The sequence below is a fragment of the Aethalodelphis obliquidens genome, unplaced genomic scaffold, assembly GCF_003676395.1.
Source record: "Aethalodelphis obliquidens isolate GAN/ISIS:26980383/991018 unplaced genomic scaffold, ASM367639v1 scaffold31, whole genome shotgun sequence".
Lineage (NCBI taxonomy): Eukaryota > Metazoa > Chordata > Mammalia > Artiodactyla > Delphinidae > Aethalodelphis > Aethalodelphis obliquidens.
Window position 1 is genome coordinate 4,000,096 of NW_020837975.1, and position 17,802 is coordinate 4,017,897.

A 17,802-nucleotide genomic window follows, 5' to 3' on the forward strand; every position below is an offset into this window, starting at 1 on the left:
CTTCTATGATAGGTTAATAGCTCTGCTTTGGAACTGTTGGGTATGGCTGTGCCACTGACTAAAACATATTCAAGAAACTGAGTTCACTTACTGTTATGAACTAAATTTTGTCTCCTTCAAAAATTTATATGTTGAAGCCCTAACTCCTGGTGTGGCTGTATTGGGAGATGGTGTCTCTAGGGAAGTAATTAAGATTAAATGAGATCCTAAGAGTGGGGCCCTGATCTGGTAGGATTTGTGTCCTCTTAAGAAGAGACCTTAGTGTGTTTCTTCACTCTTTCCTCTTCACATACACACACCCCATGGAAATGTCCTGTGAGTACATGGCAAGGAGCCAGGAAATCTAGAAGCCAGGAAGACAGCTCTCACCAGAAAATCACACTGCTGGACTTTGGTCTGGAGCTTCCATCCTCCAGAATGATGAGAAAATTAATTTTTATTGTTCAAGTCACCCAACCTCTGGTATTTAACTAGGGCAGCCTAAGCAGACTAATACACTCACAATATGAGTAATTATTACAAAAACAAAAAAACAATTCTTTTACCATGGTGAAACAAATTCTATTATGGACCCATGCTATTTTATATAATATGAGTAATGCATTATAATAAATTCTCTGCACATTAAATCCTAATTCACATTAAATCCTAATCCTAATCCACATTAAATCCTAATATATGGTGCATACATAGGTATATACACATTTTCTGGAGAATATTTTAAACAGTAGCTTAATTGCTGAAAAGGAGCTAAAGGGCAGTATGTCATGGGAACACAGAGAAACATGTACCCACCAGAACTCCATCTGCGTTATAAGATCATACACATTACAAAATGTACACTGTTCCCACTTCTTGATCCATTAATATCAAAATATATGCAGACTCTGATATCTTTTCACCCTGCTACCACTCTCGTCCAAGACACCATGCATTTCTCTGTTGACCTCATTTAGTGACATGGTCTCATTTGTGATCCATCAGTGAATGACCCCCACTTTATACCTACAGTACAGATCTCACTTCTATGTGTCATGCAATGAATTTAGATATCAATTCCATACCTAGAACTGTCTACTTGATCTCTTCACTTGGATATCCAACAAATATTTCTCACTTACCATGTCCCGAACTGACTCCTGACCTCTCCTCTGTCCACACCAAAGCCTCATCTTTTGTAGTTGTTCCCATGTTAGTCAATGAAAATAATGGCAACCACATCCTTCTAATTACTCAGGACAAAAACCTTGGAGTCAATGTTGATTCCTTTTTCCCCCTTGCATCCCCATATGATCCATTCACACCAAAACATATCGAGAATCTGACAGCTGTCCACACTGGTCCATCACCCATAATTACAAAAGCTTCCTAACTGGTCTTCCTACTTGGGCCTTATTTCTCTTCAGTTAGTTGTCAACACAAAAAACAGAATTATCCTGTTAAAGATGTAGATCAGACCATGACACTTCCTTGGCTCAAATCCTTCAGTGGTTTCCTGTAACACTCAGAATATGTGCCAAAAGTTTTGAAATGACCTACAAAGCCTTTCATGATCCTGCCCCTGTTTTATTTCTGACCTCATCTCCTGCATCTCTCCCCCTGCTCTCTCGACTCTACCTCTAGTGTCTTCTTTGCTCTTCCTCAACCTTCCAGACTATCTCTAGCTCACCTTGAGCTTGTGTTTCTGCTGCCTGAAGTGTTCTTTCCCTAAATACCCACATGACTCATTCCCTTGCCTCTTTCCATCTTTACTCAAACATTAATTTCTTCAGATCAACTTTCTGGCCATCCTATTAAAATTACAAACCAACAACTCAGACTTCTTTTTTCCCCTACCTGTATTATTTTTCTCCTTAGCACTCATACTGTTTATTTTTTTTATTTTATTTTTTTAAATTTTATTGGAGTATAGTTGATTTAAAATGTTGTGTTAGTTTCTGCTGCACAGCAAAGTGATTCAGTTATACATATACTCATTCTTTTCCAGGTTCTTTTCCCATATAGGCCATTACAGAATATTGAGTAGAATTCCAGGTGCTATACAATAGGTCCTTGTTGGTTATCTATTTTATATATAGTACTGTGTGTATGTTAATCCCAAGATCCTAATTTATTGCTCCCCACCCCCCATGTTTCCCCTTTGGTAGCACTCATACTGTTTAAAATATACATCTTCAAATCTTTCATCCTATTAATTTCTTCTTAATGGATGTTACAGCCTACTACTAAGACCCCCCTTTTGGTGATCCCAGTATTCATTTCCCCATCTGCTGGTCCTTTTCCAGCATTGCCTCATCCAAAGGAAGTTTCCACATCCAAGGGTGCAGACTTTTCTACGGGACAGCTCCTATCTAAGGGCTAGTCCATGAGAAGGGCTCAAAGGAGCAGCTCCCATGTCTCAATGGATGACATCTTTAAAAGGCCATTACAGAGCCAAACATCTTGTGGAATCAACTGTTTGTTGTAGTCATTGTCTTGCCTTTCAATTTCTCCCTCCACCTAATCCTGTTTTTCTCACTTCTAGATTTTGTTCCTGAGCCCTCAGCCCAGTACTACTCTGTATGCAAACCTCTGTCTCAGAGTCTGTTTCCAGGGAAACTCACCAAGACACTCCTCAACTGAGAATATAAAGCCCTAGAGAGCAATGGTTTTTGTGATTTTTGTTCACTTTTTTTTTTACTGCTTTTTCCCCAGGTCTTAGAACATAGCCTAGGACATGGTAGGCACTCAAAGAAATATCTATTAAGTAAATAAATCATCATCCCTTACTACATTATCTATTTATTTAATTTTTTAAATCCCCTAAAAAATAGGAAGCTTCTTAAATGAAGGACAGTTTTGTTGTTGTTGTTTTGATCCTGCTGCACCAGACTTAAGACTTAGCACATTGTCCATGTCTCATAAGTATTTGTTCAATGAATGACTAAATGAATGAATAAAATTCACATTATTCTAAAACCTTTTAGCATTTATGTCTTTCTTCATAACCCCTTTTAGACATAGTCATAGTATTACGTTTTTTAATTTTCATTGTCTAAGAGAAACACAGGCAGAAATGGCAGAGCAAAGTCTTTAGTCAACTCATATTTGTGGTTATACTTAAGGTTCCCAAATTCCTCCCTTGAATACTGACCTGAAACAATGTCTAAGTTGAATTCATCTTCATTGTCTTCACTGAAGGCTGGAACTGGATTCATCTGAGCATCCTGTATACAAATGTCCTCAAACAAGCTTTTCCAAATTTCAATGCATTTTACTTCTGAAGGGTCATTGCATTGACAATTCCACAAGATTGTTTCTTTCAGACTTTCTCTTAATGCTGCACACAGGTAGCTTCCATCAAGGGTTTTGCATTGCTCTGATTCCCTCCCACAGGCTTTCTTAAAATTTTCATACAAAAGAGCACAATGTTCAGATTCCTGGCAGATACGTGCTGCCACGACGCAGTAGCTCTTTCTGTCAATCGTTAATGACGTATCTTTCTGATGGAGCCATTGTGTGATGTTGGATTGTGCAGCCAAATATGAGGACAGTGCTGATTCTTCTATAAATAAAAAATGACTAAATATTAAATATTATGACCTTTTAATGTTTTCTAAAAAGTGTATAGACATATCTTTTATAAATATACCAATATCTATTGTCTTTCAAAAACCATTGAAAAAATATATTGCAAGAGAGCCATTACAAATGATCTTGATTTTCTTAAAAAATTGAAAGAAAAATATTGATTATTTATAGGTTATGTAACTAAACATAATGGTAATGCTCAATTTCATTTAATATTTTATCCTCATTTATTTCATCTTTTCATTACATTTTGATGATGATTGGTAGAAATCATGTGTAACTTAAAATACTTATAATCCATTATTTCTCTTGTATAAAATTTTGTGAATTTCCATTTTATCCTAGAAATTTACCTATACTAAAGTGTTTCTCCACAGTTTTTCATTATTTCCCCTTTAAGAAGCATTTTTAGACAGTTTTTTCCTAATTCCCTTACCCCTCGTGAAATTTTAATTCACAGATATATATCTGTTTGCATCTGTTTGCATCTGTTGCATCTTTGCATCTTGTATGCATCTGTTTAGGGACTGTATGTATATCTATGCTTTATATATAAGTGAGAGGTTTTTTGCTCATCCCTAAGAACCAATTTTCACCCCTTGGGGGTTATATCCTCATAGAGAATGCATGTTCTACTAGAGAGTTCCAATAAGCACATAATTATATAAACTTTATAGAAAAAAGATAAGGAAAACAACCTCAATATAAGAATCCTTACTTGCTTAACCTAAGCTTTCAGAAGTATACTGTCTAATTCTAAAATGTCTCATCTTCCTCTGAGGTCCTTCATGTGGATCTCCACAATGAAAACTTCCTTGACCCTACCATTCTTCCCAAAGTAACTTTTTCCCCTGGGGTATTCTTCTCTTAAAAAAAAAAAAGGGTTGTTCTCTTTTGTTTATTAAATGAACTTTCTTATACCTTAGTTTTTACAAATGCATCATGCAAGATAAAGATAGTATAATCTATTTCATGATATGAAAATGTTTACTTAAAAACTGCCAGGGCATTCTTAGAAGCACTGTTCAGAGTATAGCCTCTGTACTGCATGGGTTTGGAGACACACACTGTGATAAAGTTTTGCACATTTATCAAACAACAGCTCACATGGATTGCTATAATTATTTAAATCAGGCTTCTCTACTGGAACAGAGAACATCTCTCCTACCCCTTTTGGCCAGCCTATGCAAGACTTGTGTGGATGGGATGTATGTGAATTAATGCCATCCTCATATAATTAGTTCTATTATATTGGTAATTATATATTTTGAAATAATCTGTAAATCTGTCTAAATGTCAATCTCTTTTACAGTACATATATATGTATGAGTATTTATATATATATATTTATATTTAATAATCAAGGCTAAATGAAATAATCTGGCTAAATGCCAATTTTACTCTGCTATGTTTTTAGCTAACCAAGAGCAGGGACTGTCTTAACCTATCTTTATTTCCATCCTCCAGCATTTATATGATATCTACACATATTAACTGAATAATAAATATCTTATGAATGAATATATAATTTAGATGCTCAAAGTGTGTTTAAAATTAAAAATAAATGATATATTTATTGATCAGTTACTACGTGTCAGGCAGTATGTTGAAAATTTATCATATTAAGCAAAAAAAAAGGAAGAAATGTCAAAGCTGACTTGCTCAAGAAGTTTACAATCTATAATAAAGAATAGAAAAGTACACATTTGTTATATGTTGAGAAATGTTTTGGGAATGCAAGGGGGAGAGAGAGAGAGAGAGAGAGAGAGAGAGAGAGAGAGAGAGAGACATTGTATCTTGTTGGAGTGATGACCAAAGAGCTGGTGGAGGATGCTACAGTTGAAATAGGATGAAATAATAAGATTTCAATTATCATTTCCTTTTCCACTCTGAGCTAAATTATAAGCAAGCAGCTGATGCTCTGGGTAAACACCATGATCAGGCCAGGTCCATCATGAAGTGCATTTGTGAGATCATTCAGGTCCTCTGTACAGGGTTTCTATATTCCTGGCTTATCAACATTACAACAGAATAGCATTTAACAAGTATTTATTATGGAAAAAAATGGTTTAAATGTGAACTGATTTCAGTTTAACTGCTCTAAATTTGTATGTACCTGTGGCTGGTAACTATATTTTGCCAGCATCTTGGTCTGATAGAAATGGCCATTGAGATATAAATGAACTAGTTCTACTATCTTGAAACAAAAGTCAATAAATATTTTTAGTATTTCTATACACTTTCGTTTCAGCCTACTTCAACCTAAAACTAGTAAAGACCTACTCATTAGCTAATTAATGTCATTTTAGTCTCTATCCTATTTGACTTCTCTGCATTTATAATTGTCGATTATTTCCTCTGTGTCTTTCTCTCTTTCACTGGCTTCAAAATTCTTCCTGTAGTTTTTGTTTTTCCTGTCTTTAAAAACTTCCTTGTGGTTTCATCAACTAGATTGAAAACGTTGTTATCAAAATACTTATATTCTCACGTCATATCTTTTCCTGGCCAGTCTTATCCTCCTGCATTCTTGTACCTGTTTCTTACAAACCATTGACTCCCAAATCTGTATGTCCATTTTAGGATACTCTCCTCAGTGTGAGACCCATGTTTCCAAATGCCAGCCAGATGAGGTCCACTCCATCATTGCTTTTTTTAAACTATATACTCATCATGTGAAATGTAAAACAAAATATTAACATTTCTAACATGAATGTGCCATAGTGTGCCCTCCCAATGCAAACTCTCCAAATATAACTCACCACTTCTGTCCCCAGTCCTGTCTCCGTGTACAGCAATACCCTTGTCCCAAGCCAGCAGCTTCTACCACACATTTAACAACATTCCATACTCCTCATATCCAACGGAAACCAATTACTATTGATTGTAATTTATAAATATTTCTTAAATATCTCTTATCCTTACAGTCCTCAGCACCAGTGTGGTAGTTTAGGCATGAGTCATCTCTCTCCCAAACTCTTTTGATGGCTTTTTAACTGATATCCCTGGCCTGCATCCTTCCCTGCCTCCATTCCATCCTTTACACCACTGCCAACAAACGATATCCTTCAAAATACTGATTCTGTAGTCTTCTGTTTAAAATGCATTAGTAGTTCCTCAAAACAGTTTGAAGTCTAATCTCCTTAGAAAGATATGTAAGTTTAATAAGTTCCTCCTTCTTATTAACATCTGGTTTCTTTCCAGTATCTCCTAAGACTCCTCTGTTCTATAATCCAGCTTTACCAAGAACGTGTTGCTCTCCAATGTCTTCTGCTCCATTCTACTTCCTCTGTCTAGAACATCCATTTTATTTCATCTCCTTATTGAGCCCAGTTCACCCTAAAAAGCCCAAGTCTGTTATTTCTTCTATGAAGCCTTCTAAGTCTCCATTATTTCTTCTTGTATAACTTTAAGTGTGTAATTGTGTGTGTATAATCTCACGTGTATCACCTCACGTGTATCGCATTGTATAGGTGATATTTAGCAGTTATCATTTTCATTAAGAATTGAGACCATACAAAATATGTTCTCTAATGTTATTGGAATTAGATGATTAACAAAGATATCTAAGAAATCCTCAAATATTTGGAAATTAAACAATAATATTATGAATAAACCTTGAATCAGAAAGAAAGTCAGGGGCTTCCCTGGTGGCACTGTGGTTGAGAGTCTGCCTGCCGATGCAGGGGACACGGGTTCGTGCCCCGGTCTGGGAAGATCCCACATGCCACGGAGCGCCTAGGCCTGTGAGCCATGGCCGCTGAGCCTGTGCATCCAGAGCCTGTGTTCCGCAACGGGAGAGGCCACAACAGTGAGAGACCCGTGTACAGCAAAAAAAAAAAAAAAAAAAAAAGTCGGAAGGGAAATAAGAAAATATTTTGAAATAAATAAAAATGAAAACACAAGATATTAAAATTAGTAGATGTGACTAAAATAGCACTTGGAAGGAAATTCATGTAATGAGATGCTTACATCGCTGATAAGATTTCATCTTAAGAAACTAAAAAGTGAGGATCAATTTCAAGTCAAATCAAATGCAAAAGAAATAATGTTGAGCAAAATTGAGAGAGAAAGACTGAAAGAAAAAAGACAGAGACAGAGAGATAAATACAGAGAAACAGACACAGAAAGAGAGAGAAAGAAGGGCACAAATATCCAGTACTTGAACAAAACTGAGGACATCACCTGAACTTCGTCAGACTTTTAAAGGACAACTTGGGAATATTAGGAACAACTTAGCAGAGTGATAGAAACTAAAAGAAAGGGTAAAATGGAAACTCTAAAAGTAAAAATTCAACATAAATCCAACAAATGTCTTTCAAATTCATTGAAAGACAAACTACAAAAGAAGAAATAGAACAGTCTTGAAACAAACACACTGAACATTTAAAAACCTTCCAGTGAAGAACAGCACAGATATCTTCATTGGTAAATTGAATTAAACACTTAAGGAAAAAATAACGCCAATTCTTTTTATATTATTCTAGAATTTAGAGGAGAAGAAAATACTTCCTAACTCACTTTGAAGACAGTATTACCCAGACAACAAAATCAGACAAATACTTTCTAAGAAGAGAGAATAACATGCCAATATGCATCGTGACCATAGATTTAAGACCCTCAACAAAATATTAGAAAATTTAATCCAACAATATATAAAAAGAATAATACAATAATACATCATGACTGAGCAGGATGTAGCCTCAGAATGAAGGGCTGTATCCAACATTCAAAAATCAACAATAAAATTTACCAAGTACCACTAAAGAAGTAAACATATGATCATTTCAATAGAGGCAGAAAAAGCATTTGCAAAATTTAACATCTACTTATCCATTCATGATAAAAATTATCTAAGCAAACTAGAAATAGAAAGGAATTTCCTCAGCCTGATAAAGGGAACCTGCAAAGAGCCTACTGCAAAAGCCATTCTTTATTGTGCAAAGCCGAATACATCCCTCCTAAGATAGGTAAAAAGGCAAAAAATGGCCACACCAAACAATCCTATTTAATATTATACTGGAAGTTCTACTCAGAACAATAGAGCAAGAATAGGAAATAAAGGTTTACAGATTGGAAAGTGAAAAATAAAACTCTCTTTATTCTCTATTCGTAGATAACAAGGCTATCTATATAGAAAATCCTATAGATTCTACAAAAAACAAAACAAACAAAAACCCCTAGAACTATAAAATGTCCATATAAAATGTCAATTGTATTTCTGTATACTAGCTATGATCAGTTGAAAATTAAAATGTAAAATTAAGTGCCCTTTACAACAGCATCAAAAAAGTGAAGCATATCTGTAAATCTTAACAAAATGTAAGAACTGTTATATTCAGAGGTACAAAATATTGATAAAAGAAATCAAAGAAGTCCTAAATACATGGAGAGATATACCACGTTCACGGATTTGAAAACTCACATAGTAAATATGTCAGTGCTATCCAAATTGGTCTATAGTTTTGAGGTAAGCCAAATCAAAATACCAGCAGGATTTTTCTGTAGACATTGACAAGCTGATTGTAAAATTTATATGGGATAACAAAGAAGGAGACAAGCTGAATCAACTATTTAAAAGCAAAAAATTAAAGGAATTACACTACTTTATTTCAAGATATCCCATGAAATTACAATAAATAAGACTGTGGGATATTAGCAAAAGTATAGAAATATAGGTAATTGGAAGTAGAGCCAGCAATATACAGCCTAGCGATCTTTTGAGAAAAGTGAAATTGAAAATATCTTCAGCAAATGTGGTGGGACAATTAGATATTCATATGGCAAAATAACATATCTGACCCATAGCTTGCAACATATAAAAAATTAACTCAAAATGCATCATAGACCTAAATATAGAACCTAAACTACATAATTTTGGAGAGAGACTTTACCAAATAATATATAGAGGTGACACATAAGCACATGAAAATATGATCAACATTATTATTATTTAAGTGCAAATTAAAACTATAGTATGATACCATTAAATATGTTTTGGAATGGCAAAAAAAAAACGTGAGTGCTTCTGAGAATGTGGAGCAACTGGAACTTTCATACATTTATGGTGACTTCATATCTGAAATACAGTATTAAATCTCCTTATAAAGTTAAACATACACTTTACTATATGACCCAATACTTTTTTACCAAAGAGAAATAACTTATATTCATACAAATCTTATATGTGACTATTTATAGCAGCTTTATAATCTCTAAAAATCTGGAAACAATGTAAATGACTTTCAGTGGTGAATGGATAACCAATTTATGGAATAACCATACAATGGAATACTACTCATCAAAAAAGGGAACAATTTTTTGATGAATTGCAAATATATTATTTTAAAAAAAGAACACTGGCTCAAAAGGCTACATGTTATATAATTCCATTTATATAAAATTCTGGTAAAGGCAAAATTATGGAACAGAAAACTGTCCAGTAATGATTGGAGGGGTTGGACAATGAAACCATTCAAGATAGATGAGAGGTAAACCTTTCTCTTATAAAGTGGGGGAAGGAGGATTCTGAAAGAAGAGGTGAGAACTCTGTGAAAACAGGTGCATTCCCAAGCTGACCACTTTTCGGAGAATGTACATAGGGACACTGAGGATATGGAAATTGATTACATTAGGGCTATTGGATCCCACGTATCTGTTGGAAAATCTTTCTGTAAGCTCAGGACACATGCCAACAAGCTTGATTACCACTACTTCACCATCAGGCTGGCACTTTGAGTAGACAATAAATAAATGCATATTAAATAATCAAGTTCTCCTATCCAAAGGCAAGCATAATTCTGGGTAAGTGGTTATACTTTGGTCTTCCTCAGGAGACCCTGTATTCTTTACCAACAGAAATGGTACCTTATTTATCTTCTATCATTTAAGTCTTGTGCAAAGCCATAGTGAGCCTCACAAATATATGTATTGAATGAGTGAATCTATAATACTAATGAATTATAATAGAATGAAACTTAAAAATTGTGGTTAGCAATTACAGAAATATGTCATGCACTTACTGAGATCTACAGCTCACAGAACCTTAAATTACATGAAGAATTAATCAAGTAACCAGAAAAAACAAGAGTTCATCAAATTACATAGATGTGGTTCATTTTGACATTGTACTTTTCAATGACAGTAAATGTTTCATATAACAATGTATTACCTGATTCGTTGATGCATTTTTTTCCAAGCAATTTCTTAATGGTACAGTAGAGGTCATCAGAGCAGAGACAATTTTTAAATTGGAAATTGCTTTCTGCTAAAGACCAGATACTTAAATTATGGGTGGATGAATCCTTCATCTGGCAGGGGTTGCCTGGATTTCACAGTCAAACATATAACACTCTAGATATTAATCTGAATATAATTTTTGAGGCCTCCTATCCAAGGTACATTAAAGCTTTAAAGAGCCTCCCCCTACCCAAAGCTTTTAACATATTGGTTTTAGTAATTCATTATTAGAGTTGAGGTTGCTACAGCATGTCCATATAATTGACTTTTCAAGCAAAAACTATTTCTACTGTTTTCTCCACCAATATTTACTTTCTAAAATAGAATAAAACTTTCTGTATTTTAAAGGAGATTTGTCCTCACTTAGAATGCCAACTTTTCCTCTTCAATAATAATCAAGGCTGCCCTTACACGAGGTGACCAGAATGCTCTGTAATCTTAGCTATTTTGTCAGTTTAGCAATTGTATTAGCTGTTTGGTCTTAACCTCATTTTATTTACATGTCATTCCAAGATAATAATAAGAGACAAGCAAGTGGCTCTAAATTTATCATGGAAAAAAATGTGGTCCTGACTCTTAGAAAGCACTTAATATTATTGAATAGTGCATCTTTCATAATTACCAATATTTCATGTTCTGCTTTAATTTAAAAGGCCATATTCATCTATCCAACAATTTTCTTTTATTCAGTTTTCTGAATAAAACTACTTGAGTACATTTCATTTGTGTATTTGAGAATATTTCTATTTCAACTTCATGCATGGTGTAATTATGCAAATTTACCTTTCACTGCAAATGACTTGCTATTTGTATACTGAAATCAATAAATATGTTATAATTCATAACACGCTGAATGTGATATTTTAAATTGCCTTATAAAATGTAACAAGGAGATTCATCATCAAAACAAATAACAGACTTTTTTTGTCATTGTCCTTTATTCTCATCTTAATATTATTATGTTATTTGAGAAAACTTGCAATTGAAATTCTTTTCCTGAACTGTAATGAGAATGTTGGATTAGAGACCTATAACTCTTTGGCGTACGAACATTGCATGTACTCCTTTCAAGGGCAGGGAAGAAAAGGAAATCTTGCTCCTTGTCTACATCCTATGTAATTCCTTGAAATCTTGTGGCTGGACAGGAGCTCTGATGTTGGAGATTGTGAATGTTGACATTGTTAGAACTATGGGTGGTTGCCTCTTAACCCAACACACTCCACCTTACATTTTTGGGAGGTAGAGGAAGCTCAGGCAGATAGGAAAGGGTTGTGAGCAGTACAGAATTTATTCTTCATGAAATGGTTGGAGTAGCAAAGTGAGTCATGAAAGAATATATTTTTATTTTTTCACTTTGGAGTTCTCTTACTGAATATGCCAGAAAGTTTATTGGGTTTTTATGGTTTTATCATATTCATTATACAAGTTGATAAAACTTACGTTAGTATAAGGTGTTTTGAAAAGTTATGTCATAATAATATTGGGCAATGTCCCCTTAAATAATACATTTATCATTTTTAGTGAATGGAGTTTTACTATAATGCTCTCATTCAATATATATTCAGTTACTTGATATATTCAGTACTTTATTTTTCTGTTAAACAAATGACAGTGACTTTCCAATCTTCATATTCTCTACCCATTGGGCCTCCTCTCAAATGTTTGGAATGTAGGACTAGTTAAAAGCAAAAATATGTTTTAACTTGTTCTTGACACAGTTGGAATGGAAAATAGTGTATAGATTGCAAAAATATAAAACTCACGTTATGTACATGCAAATAAATAATGTGTTTGATTATGACAAATGTTATCTTCCTATGTTATCCTGACATAGTAACATATAAGCAAAAGAACATTTTATTTGAAAAATTGTTGCCATGCTTCTGAGAGGCATGTGTATAATTGTAACATTAGTGAGATAAGTAAAATAATAATCTGAAATCCTGCATAAAGTTGCCTGCAGTGTCAATGCATTAGGGCCTTTGAGTAATTTAAGAACAGTCTTTTGTATCTAAATTCACTAATAAGTAATTGTAGGCAAATCACTTGAATACCAAGTTTAAGTAAGGTATTTAGAGAAAAAACTTAGTTCCTAGGATAGTGAAAGAAAAGAACAAATTCTATTTTTATCTCTGTAAAAAGAAATTATTTGAGTGTGTTTTAAACTTTTTATGTTAGTATAGAGCGTGTTTTACCTGACACATTGCAGGCATCTTCCATTATTCTCCAGGCATGTTTACATCCGTCTGCATCACTTAGGCAGAGTTCTCTTAAATATGTGCAATCAATGGTTTGGGAAGTGGACTCATTGTCCAAGCATAGCCCCACAGCTTGAATAACAACAATAACAGAACAACAAAAACAACAGCAATATGGCAGTTATTTACCTCAAAACTAAGTGATTAACGATCAAGACCAGAATTATGAAAACTGAAATGTGATAAAATTATTACAAATCTGGAATAGATCTTAACCTCCCCTCTAGCTATAGATCTCTGTTTGTCTTATATAAGATTCTTAAATAAAAAGTCTGTATTTGGCCTCTTTCTTTCTTACTGCCTATTCATTTCTCAGCATATAATTTATTGTTATTTCTATTGCTCCATTGAAACTACTTTAAAAAATGCTCCAATCATCTCCATAACATCAAATTTAATAGTTTTAAGACTTCATCTTGCTTACTTTTATCATTGGGCATCTTGCTTACTTTTATCATTGGGCATCTTGCTTACTTTTATCATTGGGCTTACTTTTATCATTGTCATTTTGTTCTTGAAACTCTTTTCTTTTGGCAACCCCCTCTTCTAATTCTCTTGATATTTATTCGTTTGATATTTTCTGACCACAGTTAGAATTCTTCCCAGGATCCTCTTACTTTTCTATTAAAGTATATTTGAAGCTTAGGTTCTATCCTCAGACTTTTCTTATTCTCATTTTACACCCTTTCTGTGGACAATTCCATGTATTTATGGTTTTAACTAAAATATCTAGACTGATGATTCTCAAATATCTATTTCAATCCTGTTATTTTCCAGTATTCCAGTTACAAATGATGTTCTCTCCACCTAAATGTTCCAGACACACTTCCAGACAATATTAACATCAGTAGTGTCCTGCTCATCACCACTCCCTGCTGGACCACCCTACTTCATCAGCAATTTCACCATTCACCATGGCACCCACACTGGGAACCTTGGGTTCATGATAGGCTCCTTTTCTATCCTCAGTTTTACTCTCCCATATCCACTCTTGTATAGTTCATTGATTCTCATTTTGAATATTTGACCAACTCACCAGTTAGTCAGTCTGCCTCCAGTTCTATCTTATTCAGGTAGGTTCTTTACACCCCCTAATCTGCCTCATGTATCATTCTGGTCCTGCTGTTTCTCTGCTTCATCCTTTGGATGGTTCCTCTTAGCATGATTCTCCTATTCTTCATCATGTGCAATCTGGAGGTCCTCGAACATTTATAGTTTCTCAGATGCTTCATGCTGCCTTGTACCTCTGAGCATTTACTGTATGTCACCCCTTTTCTTTTTACTCTGGAATAACCCTTTTTTTGTCATTTAAGACTCAACACAATAACTACCTATTTTGAGGGAAAATTTCCCTGAATTCAATACCTGTTTTCCTACATTCAAATTGAATTCAACACCCCTCATCTGTTTCACTACAATCTTGGGAATTTCCCAACTATAGCATTTATTGCTCCATAATGAAAGTGTATATTTATTTTTGTCTTTACCACTGGGTTCTGGGGTTTTACTCAGCAGGCATTAATTCATGATCATATCCCTATCATCAACACAATGATGGATCATACATATTCAGTTAATGCATGTTGACTTAACCAACTTGAATCGTTCTTTATGGATGAGTTATATATAAATAACTCTTAATATTCAATAAATATAACACCTTCCAGATATTTACAAGTTATTTTGGGTAGAAGAGAAAAGATTCCAGCAAGTTTTTAAAAATATCAAGAAAGTAGCAATGTTAATTTAGTATATTGTACCAATTACTCAAACTAATTCTGCAAACATACAAACTGACACTTGTTTAATCAATCCATAGAAAAATATGGGAATTACAATTGAGTTCTAGAGACAGTGTATTAACTATAGTCAAGAGACCTCAAGCTATGTCTTAATCAGAGCCAAATTATTTGAATTTTTAAAAAGATGATGTTATTATGAACGACTTGTCACAACATAGAGTTATAGGCTTCAAGTAAAGCCACAACATCTTCTTTTAAAAAAACTTACCTCTTTCCAAACCTCTTCTCCTAAGGAGAATCCATGAAAACTGATCAGATCATATGTATTACTGGCTGAGTCACTGCATTTGGAGATTAAGCCCATGCGTGTGACTTGGTCACATTTTTCTGGTTGAGGGCTAGAGTGGAAATTGACATATCAGCTTTCCGTGTTCTCATGTGTTCATGGATAACCTCACCTAGCCAAGCTCCTGTTCTAGGTTAGCAAGCCTAGAGAAAGAGAAAGAGCCACTTCCATTCTGGCCCAAGGTTACTTACTTCAATCCAGCTTGCCAAAGATCCTGAAGTAGGGATTTCATGTCAGAAAGTCAATTTATAAGCAACTAGAGTTTCATTTTTCATTGATCACTATTATCTTGTGAATACTTCTCTCAGGAACCTTATAGGTGATGGTCTCCTGGGTATATCATCAAACCTCACTTGTATCTCAGTGCAATGATCATTAATGAATTCTACATATTATCTTTCCCAAATGTGTTTTATTTTCTTTCATATTTAAAATTTTAGGTTGAATAATCATCTTGATTGTTTTACGTGATTTTCCACACCTTCCACTCAGAAGAAATACTGAATCAAGTAGGAAAACCACTTCAATGGTTTGGCCCAGAAAAATCAAAATAACTTCAGCTTTTCAGAATCTTATCCATTCCTGACTATGATTTCTGGCCATGTATTTAAGCCAGGAGTTTTCAAGGAGCATCCTGAAATGCTAAGTGAGAAACAGGTTCTATTTTAAAATAAATAAGATGGAGAATATTGCACATTTTATCACCCTTTAAAGATGTATAAGACCCATTAGGCTATTAAATGCTTTGTTTTAAAAATTCACTATGTCTCACATTTCTTTGGCTGCAGAACTTTCCCGCATCGCAAAGCCTATTTAAATGATGTTGAACAAATATTCTGAAGCACACACTATGGGAAATATTGATTAAACCTATCAGATAGCACACTTTTGACCCTAACAGTGTTAGGTATGATTTCCCTTATTCATGCAACCTAGTGTCTAGGTTAATTTAGAAGTGAAAGTTGAAAACAAGAGGCCATCACTACCTTTTCAATGGGGGCCATAATGAGTTTGTAATTTATTTTATGTGTTCCATTATATTGCTGCCTGATTTACAAAAATTAAAGTTTCCTAGATTTCTCCTTATTATAAATGATAGAAATAAGGAAACATTATTAGCAATAAATGCAAGGAACAAAATTTTGAATAAGGATTACTTAAACCCTCCCCAAACCTGAAAATATATAAATGATTTCTTCTTTCTTGCCTTTATTTTCTTTGACTAGATTTATTTTGACTTGCAACATAATTTGAAATAACCTTCTTTGTTTTCTTGCCCACAAGTGTGCCTTTATTCATCAATATCTATTGGCAGAGAGTAAGCAGAAAATACACTGACTTTGTTTTAATGAGTCAATTATTAATATTCAGCTACAATTATAACTATCCCTTTTTCTGAATGCAATTTGTAGATTCTATTGCATGCTGATTAAAATATAAATAGCTTCTCCAATAACACATATAGCAAGTAGGTCTTCATAGAGTCTACTTTTACATATACATTATTTTTTACTAACATCTTACAATGCATTCACACTACCCAAGACAAGAGAGATAAGTTCACACTTTATCTCTAGGTTACAAAAATTGACTGAAATGTGAAGAAGCATTTGATGTCATATTGTGTTACTCTACTAACTGCCTCCTCTTATTAAATATTAACACGTAAAATCAGGGAAATTGAATGGTTTAAATTAATCTAATTTCAATTTAATACCAAAGAAAAATAGATAATAATTCAAAATTTGTCATCTTATAACTTGTAAATAGATACTGGAAGGTTTCATTTCTAAAAGGCCCTAGTACAGATGTCAATTCTATAAATCCTGATCAATTACTTAAAGTGATTGGATTATTCTATATATAAAAAAGAAACAACCTGAGCTGTTAATGCAATTCTCACATTGTGCATTTTCTATAGAGCTATAAATGAGTAAAAGTAAGTGTACATTTTTGCAAAATTAAGAAGCTCTGTTAAAGTATAAATTTGCAATTAATACTTTATATTATAAACATTTGTTAGCTTGACAGTTAAGAGACAGGAGACAGCATTTGTTTCACTGAGAATTGGTGTTATGAATTCAGATAAACTGGAAGCATAATTCACTTACCAAAGAAAATGAAAACTATCATGGTAGCCAACTTGGGGCTGTTCACCTGGAAGAAAAGCAGATATCTTTTTCCAACCACCTTCTTAACAGCAACTATCCACAACAAGGCTTCAGCTTGTACTCCTGCTTCCTAAAAACATCACTGATTCTAGTCGGCTTCCTGTACTCCTGCTTCCTAAAAACATCACTGATTCTAGTCGGCTTCCTGTCACCACTTCCTCACCAATCTTTCCTGAGCTGTGAACTTTCCTAAATAGGTCCAAATTCAATTATTCTCTTCTGAGTGTACTGATCTCAGATATTATGCTTCCAGGAAAGCCCAAGAGCCAGATACTAAGAAGTGATACATACTCTGTGCAATCAGGAAAAAGGTGGGTTTTTTTCCCCATTCAACTAGAATGCTAAACTGTGTACAAGCTTCCTAACTATAACTCAAAATTTTCCTAGACACTTGAGAATGCTCAGTTTCTACTTCATTAATTAGCATAATTCAGACAATTTTATATCTTTGAGGATAGGAAAAAGGAGAAAAGGCATAA

The 17,802-nt window shown here is 34.0% G+C and overlaps 1 protein-coding gene across 1 annotated transcript in view; it reads right to left on the minus strand.

Annotated features, from left to right (window-relative positions):
- GFRAL (GDNF family receptor alpha like) overlaps nt 1–17,285 on the minus strand; it is a 57,470-nt gene extending 40,185 nt beyond the window's left edge. Inside the window, 3 exon segments of the mRNA XM_027126786.1 lie at nt 10,739–10,897; nt 13,002–13,136; nt 17,264–17,285. Coding sequence (XP_026982587.1) covers nt 10,739–10,897; nt 13,002–13,136; nt 17,264–17,285 — 316 coding nt within the window.
- Nucleotides 17,286–17,802: the final 517 nt, after the last annotated feature.